We start from the raw sequence: 13,669 nt of genomic DNA, 5'->3' as shown, positions 1-13,669 counted from the left end.
ATAAACTGCTATAAACACCTGTGTGCAGGTTTTTGTATGGACGTCTTTTCAGCTCAGTTGAGTAAATGTCCAGGAGAACAATTGTTAAATTATTAGATTATTATTAAACTAAATGTAAGAGTACATTTAGTTTCATATTTCTTTACATTAAGAAAAGTTTTACAGTTTTCTGAAAAAAAAATCTAGAAATTTTTGTATATATATTCTTAGATGCCTTGTAATTTTTGTTGCTATAGGAAATGGTATCCTTTTAATTACATGTTCTTGTTTCCTGTTGGTAATCCAGTAAGCATTCAATAAAATGTCATTGATTTATGTAGGATGCTCTGCTGCTGCTGCTGCTAAGTCGAGTCCGTCATGTCCGACTCTGTGCGACACCATAGACGGTGGCCCACCAGGCTCCCCCGTCCCTGGGATTCTCCAGGCAAGAACACTGGAGTGGGTTGCCATTTCCTTCTCCAATGCGTGAAAGTGAAAAGTGAAAGTGAAGTCGTTCAGTCGTGTCTGACCCTCAGCGACCCCATGGACTGCAGCCTACCAGGCTCCTCTGTCCATGGGATTTTCCAGGCAAGAGCACTGGAGTGGGGTGCCATCTAGTATTCAGCAATTCTGCTAAATACTCATTCGTTCTAATACTTTACATGCAGATTCCTTTATTTACTGGGAAGAGAATAAACCGTATGCATATAAGGATGGAGTTAATTCTTCCTTTCTATTTTCTAAACCTCTTCTTTTCTTTTACTACATTTAGCTAAAAGTTTCAGTAAAGTTGAGAGTAAAGAGCATTCTTATCTCATTTTTTATCTTTATTCTAGAATGCTAGAGTTTCATCCTTAAGTAAAATGTCTACATGTTTGTTGAATATCTTATCAGGTTGACTTATTACCATATTAATCCTAATTTCCTAAGATTTTTAAAAAATGAATGATTTCATCAAATGATTTTTACACATTTATTAAAGTGATCATATGCTTTTTCAGTCAATTCAGTCACTCAGTCACGTTTGACTCTTTGCAATCCCATAGACTGCAGAATGCCAGGCTTCCCTGTCCATCACCAACTCCTAGAGCGTGCTCAAATTCATGTCCATTGAGTTGGTGATGCCATCCAACCATCTCATCCTCTGTCGTCCCCTTCTCTTCCCACCTTTAATCTTTCCCAGCATCAGGGGCTTTTTCAATATGCTTTTTATCTCTTAGTATATTAAGGTTCAGAATATAGGAATTTTTTTCTGGTGTTAAACTACCCTCACTTTTTTGGCTAAACCCTACTATATGTTTCTATATGTTTGTACAATATGGATTCTGCTTTCTGTTTTATTATATAGGATTTTTGCATCTTATAATTACATTTACATTAAGAAAATATTAATTCTCTCTAACGCTTATTCTCTGGCGTGCTTGCCCCTACGTACCTTGCCTTGGTCTGCTGTCGAGGTCACACTAACACTAGAAAATGAGTTAGGTAGTTTTCCTTTTATTCCATCTCCTAAAACAGTTTGTATAAAATAATCAGGGTTCTCTAGAGAAAGAGAAAGAGAACCGATAGTATGTATGAGAGTGTGTGTGTCTGTACCTAACTATCTATCTGCATCTATCTATCTTTAAGGAGAGGAAGAGATTTATTATTAGTAATTGGCTCACATGATTATGGAGACTGAGAAGTCCTAAGACCTGCAGTTGAGAAGCAGGAGGCCGAGGAGAGCTGCTGGTGGCTTCGCTCTGAGTCTGAAGGCCTGAGAACCAGAACAATCAATAGTAAAAGTTCCCGTCTAAAAGGAGCAGGCTTGAGACCCAGAAAGATCTGACATTTTAGTTTGACTCTGGAGGCTGAAAAAGGCCTATGGCCCAGCCCAACCGTCAGACAGGCCAAGTTCCCTCTTACTCAGAACTTTTGCTCAGGTCAAGCCTTCAACTGATTGGATGAGGCCCACCTGCACTATGCAGAGCAATTTGCTGACTCGATCTACCAATTCCAATGATAATCTCATCTCAAAATACTCTCACAGACACACCCAGAATAATATCTGACCAAATGTCTGGATATCCTGTGGCCCAGCCATGTTAACATAAAATTAACTGTCATTTATGGAGAATATGTTCTTGGAAGGTCTGAGAAACTCAACTGTAAAACCTGCCACAATTTTGTGTGTGTTTGTTTGGATGGGGCTTCCCAGGGGATGCAGTGGTAAAGAATACACCTGCCAAAGCAGGAGACACAAGAGATGTGGGTTTGATCCCTGGGTGGGGAAGATTCCCTGGAATAGGAAGTGACAACCCATTCAAATATTCTTGCCTGGAAAATTCCACGGACCGAGGAGCCTGGCAGGCTGCAGTCCATGGGGTCACAAAGAGTGGATTACGACTGAGCTACGGAGCACACTCACGTTTGGATGGAGAGCTTGGATAACTTATTTTCTTTATCTGTTTTAAAATATGTATTTTTATTAATTTGGCTGCACTGGGTCTCAGCTGCAGCCTGCAGGATCTTCCATCTTTGTCGTGGCATGCAGGATTTTTAGTCGTGGCATGTGGGATGTTTTAGTTTAGGATGCTAACTCTTAGTTGTGACAAGTAGGATCTAGTTCCCTGATCTGGGACTGAACTTGGCCCCCCTGTTTTGGGAGGTGGTGTCTTAGGCGCTGGACCACCAGGGAAGTCCCCAGGGTGACTTATTTTTCATGAGGATCATGTCCTTGGAGTCAATCTGCCATTCAGGGACCCATCTGGGCTAGTCCTTTTTGCTTCCCTTTGGGGAAGCCTGATCCTCACTTAGCCCCTGAAGACTAATAGGATCTAGGACACCAAAGGAATCAAGAACCCTGGACTATTTTACCTGCAGAAACTACTGGCTTTGGGTCTACACTATTTAGGGACTGTGTTTCACATAGAAGGTATGAGTTATTTTGACTGACCACTAGAGGGCAGTGATTGACTGAAAACAGGTGTTCCGCCTGGGGTCAGGACTCTATTGGACCCTGTGGACTGGAGCACACCAGGCTCCTCTGTCTTCCACTGTCTCCTGGAGTTTGCTCAAATTTATGACCGTTGAGTCGACGTGAAAAACAGGTCCAGTATAATAAAACGGCTGAAACAGCAAACGCTTGGTAGATTTTCCCATTTGGGCCCATAAGACCCTGAGATTTAGAGAAGATAAGAAACTTATCCAAATCTTGTATTCTAGTACACAGAAAATCTGGCATTTTACCCTACTTCTGTCTGATTCTAAACTTCATTGTTTCTGCTGTGGTTGCAATAATAACTCATTCATTTTTTTTTCATTTATTAATTCATTCATTTGAGAGCAATATAGCAGAGTGGCTAAGATGTCATTATCTGGAGTCAGCTATCTGGATTAAAATTCTGGCCTCAACACATACTAGCAAGCACCATAATAGCTCTGTGCTTCAGTTTCCATATCTGTCTATGGGGATATTAGGATTTGCTCATGAAACTATGGCAAAAATGAATTGAGATGATATGTGAAAAGTATTTTTGAAACAGCGTCTGGCACTCAGTAAATACTTTAGCTACTGTTATTATTAACTCAGCAAATATTTATTAAGTGGCTCCTGCGTTCTAATACTACCACCATTGTAGGTACCAAGGATGGAGCAACCACTCACATGCACACACAGACCTCCCTGCCTCCTGAAGCTTACATTCAAGGGAGAGAGATGAATAATAAACAAAATAAGAAAAAGTTTGTATTTGTCTTAGCATAAGTAATGAAGATGGCCAAAAATAGAGCATGGAAGGGGACAGAGCACGGGGCTTGAGTCGGACTTGCAGTTGAAAACGGGGCTGTCAGGGATTTCCCTGGTGGTATAATGGATAAGAATCCACCTGTCAATGCAGGGGACATGGGTTTGATCCCTGGTCCAGGAAGATCCCACACGTTGCAGAGCATCTAAGCCCATGCACCATACTACTGAGCCTGCGTGCTGCAACCACAGAAGCCCAAGCACCTAGAGGCTGTGCTCTGCAATGAGAGAAGCCACCGTAGTGAGAAGCCCGTGCCCCACAGTGAACAGTAGCCTCTGCTCGCCACAACCAGAGAAAGCCTTCTCACAGCAAAGAAGACTCAGGACAACCACAAAGTGGTCCACATCAAAAAAAACTTTGATAAATAAATAAAATGGGATTGTCAGAGAAGGCTGCATTGAAGTGATATACAGCAAAAACCAGAAGAAAGTGGGCCAACTTCTGGATGTCTAGGAGCCATATGGATGTCTGGAAGTCAAGCATTTGGGCAGAGAGAATGTCTTCAAGGAGTGGCAAAGAGGCCAGGGTAGCAAAAGACGGAGGGCGATGGGGCAAATACTATGACATGGGACCAGAGGTGAGGCGGGGAAATAGGGAGACAATCTTGTAGGGCCTTGAAGCCTGGCAAGCGCTTTGGACTTTACGTGGGCTGATAAGACGTTGGCAGGTTCTGAGCAAACGGGGGGCCTCATCTGATTTCTGTGTTCCAAGCCCCTGCAGTTAGGGGAATGGACTGCAGGGCAAATGGAGGCAGGGAGCCCAGGGAGCAGGCCACCGCAGAGATCTGGGGGAGAAATGGAGAGGCACCGAAGGCTTGGACTAGGGGATAAAGGTGCTGGAGGTGCTGGTGGTGAGACGTGGCCAGATTCTGGGTCTGTTTTGATGACAGAGCTGATAGGATTTGCTGACAGATCCGATGTGGGCTGTGAGAGAAAGAGGTGTCAAGGACAACTCCAGGGACTTTAGCCTGAACAACTAGCAGGACAGAACTATCATATCCTGGGACCTTGAGGATTCAGGGAGGACAGTGTCAGGGACGGGGGCAGGGTGGGAATCAGGAGTTTGGTTTTGCGCCTGTTAGTTTGGACGCTTCTTAGACACTTGGCTGTTGGGCATCTGAATCTGGACTTTAAGGGCCTGGGCTGGGGATGTGGTTCTGGCAGCTTTGAGCCGGCTCCGCCCACGACCACCCAGGGAGGCCGGTGGAGCTCTGCCTGGGACTGGGGCCTGGGTTCTCCACTCAGAAACTCGAGCCTGGATTGTGTCCTAGGGAGCCTGCTGCAGCCCCCCTACCTCCCAACAAGGGGTCTTCAGCAGAAGCACCCACTCCCTAAGCGTGGGTGACACCCAGGCCTCCTCCCCACTGTTCACTGCACGGGGTCATTGTACTGCAGGTCACAGATGTTCACAGGAGACAGGACAAGCCCCAAGCCCAGTTACCCATTAACCCAGCCCCGAGTAAGAGCCAAGTGGACAGGCCTCATTTTCTCACCAAAGTTGGTTAGTCCAGGGAAGGCATCTCATATGCCAACCTCAGTTAACTGGGTTTGGCCCAGGGTAGCACTGTCTTAGGAGAAGGCAATGGCACCCCACTCCAGTACTCTTGCCTGGAAAACCCTATGGACAGAGGAACCTGGTAGGCTGCAGTCCATGGGGTCGCTAAGAGTCGGATACGACTGAGCGACTTCACTTTCACTTTTCACTTTCATGCATTGGAGAAGGAAATGGCAACCCATTCCAGTGTTTTTGCCTGGAGAATCCCAGGGACAAGGGAGCCTGGTGGGCTGCCGTCTATGGGGTCACACAGAGTCGGACACGACTGAAGCGACTTAGCAGCAGCAGCAGCACTGTCTTAACAAGGGGAAGGCATGTGGTGATTGATTAGCAATGTCTGCCACGCAGACAGGATCAGAGAGTGGTTGCTCATGTACCAGATATTTGTTATTCCTGATCTATCTGCATATACGCACAGGTTTTTGCTTGAAAGGACCTGTTGGACCACTATGTAGTGTGGTCAGCCAGCCAGCTTCTCAGATTGAGTGAGAAGCTTTCAGTCCTTCTTGAATCAAACAGAAAGAGCCCCCAAAGCCAATACCTGTCACAGTTTCACTCACCCCACCAGCTATGTAATGAGGGCCTCTTCGTAGCTCTTTGAACTGAATCAGAGATTCACCTTCACAAACAGAATTTGAGGTCCTGGTGAGGATGTGGCTGGAGACCACAGCCTCACAGCTGTCTTTCTTAGTGGACCAGTGACCTCAATGGATGAGAGGGCTGTGGTTTTTTTTTTTTTTTTTTTTTTTTTCTTAAGCAGAAACACATCTTTCAACCCTAGGAAGGTTAAGAATTAAGTTCTGCTACCTGGATGGAACTTTCTCTTTTAGAGAGTACCTGATGTGGGTGTACAACTTAGCTAAGGAAGATTTAGGATTAAGTGCATGTGTGTGTGCTAAGTTGTTCAGTCATGTCCGACTCTTTGCAACCCTATGGACTGTAGCCCATCAGGCTTCTCTGTCCATTGGATTCTCCAAGCAAGAATACTGGAGTGGGTTGTCATGCCCTTCTCCAGGGGATCTTCCCGACCCAGAGATTGAAGCCGCGTCTCCTAAGTCTCTTGCATCGGCAGGCGGGTTCTTTACCGCTAGTGCCGCCTGGGAAGCCCCTTAGGATTAACTAAGTACAGCATGCTAAACAAGAATTAAAACTTGAGTATTATTAATAACATTTCTGTTTATAAAAGAAATCTCCATACATTTAGCTTCATATGTAAATAGATTTTTAAGAGAACTTAAGGCTCATCATATTTATAAGTTGGATTTATTAGATTTATAAGAATGAAACTTTAGGAAGGTTTTGTTTATATCAGGCAAATGAGATACTGAAAAAGGAAATCAAAGCTATTCATTTATAAATGTACTGTAAATGTTTGAAGAGGCAAGTTTGTAAGAAGTCCTTTAATAACACTTGCTAAAATCTGCTAGATTCTCAAACATGATTTGTAGGCTGAGTTTTAAAGGTTAAGAAAGAACTAGCGGAGAAGGCGATGGCACCCCACTCCAGTACTCTTGCCTGGAAAATCCCATGGACAGCGGAGCCTGGTAGGCTGCAGTCCATGGGGTCACGAAGAGTCGGACACGACTGAGCAACTTCCCTTTCACTTTTCACTTTCATGCATTGGAGAAGGAAATGGCAACCCGCTCCAGTGTTCTTGCTTGGAGGGTCCCAGGGACGGGGGAGCCTGGTGGGCTGCCGTCTATGGGGTCACACAGAGTCGGACACGACTGAAGTGACTTAGCAGCAACAGCAGCAGCAGTGTTTTGAATTAGTAACGTTAATGAATAGAAACATATTGTGTACTCCCAAAATAAACTTCTAGATAACTTTTTTTGTTCTCAGAGAACAACCCAAATGATCATCAACAGGTGAATGAATCAATAAACTGTGGTGCATACCTGCAGTGGAATACTACAGCCCTAAAGAGGAAGGAACAGCTGATTGACAGAACTTGATGAATCTCTAAAGCATGATGCGAAGAGAAGGAAGCCGGACTCAAAAGGTTATACACTGTACAATTACATTTATATGAAAATTCTTTAAAAGTCACAAATGCAGTGATGGAAAGCAGATCAGTGATGGGCAGGAGCTAGAGTAGGAGGAGGTGATTGACTTCACAGCAGTAAGTAGAAGGGAACTTTCTGGGTGACAGAAATGTTCCATGCTGCAATAGTGGTGATTACCTGCAGGTATACACTCTCAAGACTTACTGAACTGTACATTTTGAATTTTATCAGGTGTAAATTATACCTCCATACTGTTGACTTTAGAAAATAATGTGGTTCTCAAGGTCACCTAAAAGCCCCATATTCAACGTGAGGGATGAAGCAGGACCCTCATATCTTTTTTTGGTTCTTTTTCTTTTGTTTTGAGGAGATCATCTTCTGATGATGGCTCAGGTAGGGCAATGAGGTTGTGAGGAGAGAGACCAAGTAATACTGTAGTTATGTTGAAAAGCCTGGTGGAAGAGCTGATTATAAAACAAACTGAGGTTTCTGATTATGAAACAAATCAAACCAATGGCTTTTCTATTTGGTCGAATGACTCTTTTTTAGCAAGTGTAAAACAGGCAGGACGTTGGTTGTAACCAAGATTCAGCTCTTGCCTGGTGTATTAATTATCTATTGTTGTGTAACAGTGACCACAAACTTAGTGCATTAAACAATATACACTTATCTCAAGGTTCTGTAAGTGGGAAGTCCTGGCATGACTTAGCTGGGTCCTCTGTTCAGTGTCTTAGGAAGCTGAAATCATGATGTTGGCCAGGCTCATCTGGAGCCTCTCCTGGGGGAAAATGCACTTTCAACCTCATTCAGGTTGTTGGCAGAATTCGTGTGATGGATGATGGAGCCCTAACTGTTTGCTGGCAGTTGGCTGAAGGCCACCCCCGAGGCCCTAGAGACCACTTACAGCTCCAAAGTGGCCACTTACTTCATCAAACTTGCAAGGAGAGCCTCTCTCTCTAGTTGGTTAAGACAGACCCCCCCTTTTTTTTTCAATAAGTTGTGAGCATCACTTTACAGCTGGAAAGCCCTGCAGTAATCATCCAGTTTAAGCTCAAGGAAATTGAGGTCCACAAAACTTAACAGATTTAACCGTGGGTAGCAAAAATGAAATTAGAATTTAAATTAATTGATTCCTAGTCCAGGCATCTTTTTAACCAGACCAAGTTACTTCCTATATTTGCTTCATTGTTTAAATGAGAATGGCAATCAGTCAATACACACTATTCATAATATTTGAACATAATATTTTCCTTAATATTGATCAATATTCTCCCATTTTCTGGAATATCAGCCAACATAGGGAAAAAATACCAGTAATAATAGTGAGTGCCTTCTACTTGCTGGGCCTATAGAGTCTTCACTGATTTTCACATAAAACACAAATGAATAGATAGAGAAGATGTGATGTGTGTATGCTGCTGCTACTGCTAAGTCGCTTCAGTCATGTCCAACTCTGTGCGACCCCATAGACGGCAGCTCACCAGGCTCCCCCATCCCTGGGATTCTCCAGGTAAGAGTACTAGAGTGGGTTGCCATTTCCTTCTCCAATGCATGAAAGTGAAAAGTGAAAGTGAAGTCGCTCAGTCGTGACCAAAGACTGGAGAGGGGGTGGTGGGGTCAGTGATTTGAAGACTGTTTAAAAAGTTTTACTTATTTATTTATTTTGGCCACACTGAGTGACTTGCAGGATCCGAGTTCCCCCAGCAGGGTCAAACCTGGGTCCTTGGCAGTGAAAGCCCATGTCGTAACCCATGGACTGCCAGGGAATTCCCGAAGACCTTCTTAAGTTTGAAAGTTTTCACCACGGGAAGGTTGAGCAGAGGGAGCTTGATGTGAGATGCAGTGGCTGGAGAAGGGCTTGTGTGAAGTCAGGATTTCCCAAAGGAGCCATTTTGGGGGAAAGGCAGGCAGTTAGGTAATGTGAAGGAGGTCATGGAATTGGGGAGATTCAGATGGCCTCCCTGCTCCTACCCTGGCCCCCTCTAAGTCTGTTCCTAACTGCATGACTCCTGATATGCTTGTCAGATCATGAGTCTTCTCTGCACTTAACCCTGCCAGGCCTTCCTGCCTCATTCAGAGTAAAATCTAACACTCTTCCATGACCTGCCTCCCACCATCCTCAGCTACCCTCCTCCCCTCACTATCTACACCCTAGCTACACTGGCCTCTGGGACTAGCCCTTGATGTTCCTGGCCTGGAATGCTGTACTCACTGATGGCCTCGTGGCTTCCTCCCTCCCTCTAAGTGTCTGTTCAAACAGCTACTCTGGACTTGCCTGTCCAGCCTGTATATAACAGCACCTCTTCCCAATCACTCTCTGCCCCCTTAGCCACCTTATCCTTCTTTCCTATCAAGCATTTCATGTATGTCTTCTTTTTTTAAAAGATATTTTTAGTTATTTATTTGCTGCCCTGGGTCTTAGTTGTGGCACATGAAATCTTTGTTGTGGCACTCAGGATCTAGTTCCCCGACTAGGGCTCGAACCTGGACCCCCTGCACTGGAAGCACAGAGTCCCAGCCACTGGGCCACCAGGGAAGTTCCGCATGTATGTCTTTGTCCAGGTGTTTATTGTCCGTCTGTCTTAACAAGAATGTCAGCTCCAGGAATCTAGGGGTTTGTTTTACTCACTGCTGAATCCCAGAACCTAGATGGATGCCTGGCACATGGAGTGTTGTTATTATGAAGGCAGACAGAGCTGAGGGGTGTCCTGAGGGGTGGCTGAGTTTATACCAATGGGTTTGAAGCCAGAGCATTGAGGTGTAAACCAGGAGCTGTTTTGGAGGCCTGAGCACCACCTCTGATATCTTGAAGGGGGTGAACACAGAAGTTACAGCACTTGAGAGACTGTGGAACTTGGCAGTTAAGAGCTCTGCCACTTAATAGCTGTGTTACCTGAGAAAGTTATTTAATATCTCTGAGCCTTTGTTTCCTCGTATATAAAATGGAGATAATGATAGAACCAAAGTCTAAATCATGGAGTTATGCAGATAAACACACACTCTGCATGGAAGGTACTTGGTTCAGGGCCTGCATATGGTACATACTTGGTAGTAACTGGATAATGTTATATTACTTCTCTGTGCCTGCTTAAAATCTGAGACTTTCCTCTGCTGTCCAAACAAGCTTTGCCATTTACTATTATTCCAATCTGGGCAGATCATTTTACCTGAAATGAGATTCAGTTTCTTGTTTGCATCATGGATAATAATTCCTTCCCTGACTCCCTTGACCAAACTGTTGAAAGCTGTAAGTGAGGTGATGCATAGGAAAGCACTTTGAAATATTTTGTTGATGTGTGACATAAAGGATCACTGCTTTTCATGCTTGCTGACTGGTTCCCTTCAGGGTTGCTGGAGTTGTAGGCAATGAGTGGTTGGTTAATTTTCAGAAGCTCCAACAGAATACCTGGGGTGCCCGGGACAGGGTGTTGCCACAGTGAGCTTCCTTGAGCAGACGAATGGAATCCAGATTTTGCCCAAAGCCTGAATTTAAATGGCCCATGTGTGTGTGTGTGTGTGTGTGTCTGTTAGTTGCTCAGTCGTGTCCGATTCTTTGTGACCTCATGGACTGGAGTCCACTAGGCTCCTCTGTCCATGGAATTCTCCAGGCAAGAATACTGGAGTAGGTTTCCATGTCCTTCTCCAGGGGATCTTCCCGACAGAAGAATCGAGCCCAGGTCTCCTGCATTGTAGGCAGATTCTTTACCACCTGAGCTGAGCTTGGCAGGAATGAATTTAAATGGCCCTTGGGCTTCCCAGACAAGAGCTAGTGGTAAAAAGAAAAAAAAAAAAAGAGCTAGTGGTAAAGAATCCACCTGCCAATAAAGGACACACAAGAGACGACTCAGATTTGATCCTGGGTCGAGAAGATCCCCTGGAGGAGGGCATGGCAACCCACTTGAGTAGTCTCAGGGCTTCCCTGGTGGCTAGGATGGTAAAGAATCTGCCTACAATGTGGGAGACCCAGGTTCTATCCCTGAGTCAGGAAGATCCCCTGGAGAAGGGAATGGCTACCCACTCTAGTATTCTTGCCTGGCGAATCCCATGGACTGTAGCCTTCCAGGCTCCTCTGCCCATGGAGTCTCAGAATCAGACATGATTGAGGGACTAACTGCAGAAATAGAGAACAGACTTGTGCACACAGCAGGGGAAGGAGAGGGTGGGACAGCCTGAGAGCAGCGCTGGCACCCATACATCACCATGTGTAAAACAGCTAGCGGGAAGCAGCTGTGTAGCACAGGGAGCTCAGCTCAATGCCCTGTGCCAACCTAGAGAGGTGGGATGGGAGGGAGGTTCCAGAGGGAGGGACACACGTATACTTATAACTGATTCATATCAACGTATAGCAGAAACCAACACAACATTGTGAAGCAATTGTCCTCCAATTTTAAAAAATGGCCCTTGGGCTGAGGGTCACCAGCTTCCTGAGATTCACAGACTGAACAACAGCCTAGCTTCTCTTACCTCCTACATGCATGCTCAGTCGCTCAGTAGTGTCCTACTCTGTGTGATCCCATGGACTGTAGCCTGCCAGGCTCCTCCATCTATGGCATTTTCCAGGCAAGAATACTGGAGTGAGTTGCCATTTCTTACTCCAGATCTTCCTGACCCAGGGATTGAACCCAGGTCTCCTGCATTGTAGGCAGATGCTTTACCATCTGAGCCACCAGGGAAGTCTAATTTTGGTTAGGACATTCATTAGTGTTTTGAACCTTGGATACTTTCACTAACAAATTAGGTGTCAATTTCTTCTGTAAAATGAGGATAATAGAACCTACTACTATATGAAATATCATCCATATGATTATATGAGATAATATAGCTCAAGGGCTTGAAAATGTTTGCTGCTATTAATGGGATCAGATGATATCCAGATGTGATTTTTCCCACCCTCATTCTCTAGGAAGGAGGGAAGGAAGCTAATGTCTTTTTAAAAATATTTATTTATTTTTCTTTTATTATTTGGCTGCTCTGGGTCTTAGTTGCAGCATGTGGGACCTTTTAGTTGTGGCTTGTGGGATGTAGTTCCCTGACCAGGGATTGAACCCTGGGCTTGCTGCAATGGGAGTGTGGAGTCTTAACCACTGGACCATCAGGGAAGTCCCTCTGGAATTAAAAAAAAATTTTTTTTGACTTGTGGTTGGTTGAATCTGTGGATGTGGAAGCCACAGATACAGAGGGCAACTGTATAAGTCCCTAAAGTTTTCAACACATAAAGTTTCTTAAGTATCTACTATGGGCCACAGACTAGGATGGTGCTGGAGAACAGAGATGCCCTTGTGGAAATTAATTTTTCTCTACTTTTCAAAAGGCAGCAGGCTTTTCAGGCTCATAAACTGGAGTCCAGATCACCTATTGAGTGAAATTTATCTTGACCAAGAAAGAAATCCTGATTCTTCACATTGCCTTATGGGATGCCCAAATCCCACTGCAGGTAAGTTAAACCATCATCTCTAGAGCCTGGACACTGATGTTTCAAAAGCATTGAGGTGTCTCCAGTGAACAGGTGGTACTGAGTCTGAATACTGCTCCTCCCAGGTGTCCACACCACACCAAACAGAAGTTTCTTAGACAAGGTCTGAGCTTGGCATTCACCTGGAAAAACCTTCCATGGCTTCCACTGCCTACAGGCTGAAGTCCAAACTCCGAATGACATTCACAATTTGGATCCAGCCTCTTTCCATTAATAATACTAATGGCTTGGGCCGGGCATTTCATATGTTTCATACATACCCCTTGGCATTGTACCAAAGACTTTCTGTGTGTTATCCATTCACCTGTTGCCTAACCGTAGTAGCCTATGTCTTGCCCAGCTTCTATACTGTAATAAGATGGGGACGTTCCAAGAAAAGCATCTAGCACAGTGGTATGTAGTCTACTGCTCGGTTAACAGTAGCTATGACAGCTATCGTCCCTGTTCTAAAGATGAGAAGGTTCAGGGGTGTTAAGTAACTTGCCTAAGACCACAGTCCTGATAAGTGAACAGAAATGGGGCCTGAACCTGAGAAGTCTGGCTTCAGTGCCCAGACTACCTGTCTTTCACTCTGCCACTGAAAACAGCGCTTGTCTCAGGCCATCTTCCAGAGCTGCCCCAGAGGATGTTCCCTTCATGGTTAGAACACCTCCCTTCGTCCTCCTCCAGGAAGGCGTCCTTCCTGCACTTCCTTCCCTCACGACCCCCGCTAAGCAGAGGCTGATACCCCTTAGCCTTCTCAACAGAACTCCCTCTCCACTCTCATCCCACCCAACTGCCACTTAGAGGGTGCACCACCTCAGGGGGACATTGTTCTCATCACCTCTGGCTCTGCCATGCCTGGCCTGGCATGGAGCAGACCTCTGTAAATG

At 44.9% G+C, this 13,669-nt stretch overlaps 1 protein-coding gene across 1 annotated transcript in view; it reads right to left on the bottom strand.

Moving 5' to 3' along the window:
• Nucleotides 1-494: 494 nt before the first annotated feature.
• HEYL (hes related family bHLH transcription factor with YRPW motif like) overlaps nt 495-13,669 on the bottom strand; it is a 30,618-nt gene continuing 17,443 nt past the window's right edge. The window contains exon 5 of the mRNA XM_045166185.1: nt 495-1,735. Coding sequence (XP_045022120.1) covers nt 1,584-1,735 — 152 coding nt within the window. The 3' untranslated portion in view covers nt 495-1,583. The remainder of the gene's footprint in view (nt 1,736-13,669) is intronic.

The sequence above is a fragment of the Bubalus bubalis genome, chromosome 6 (genome assembly GCF_019923935.1).
Source record: "Bubalus bubalis isolate 160015118507 breed Murrah chromosome 6, NDDB_SH_1, whole genome shotgun sequence".
Lineage (NCBI taxonomy): Eukaryota > Metazoa > Chordata > Mammalia > Artiodactyla > Bovidae > Bubalus > Bubalus bubalis.
The sequence above is the reverse complement of the archived record's forward strand: the minus strand, read 5'-3'. Positions and strand labels throughout refer to the sequence as shown.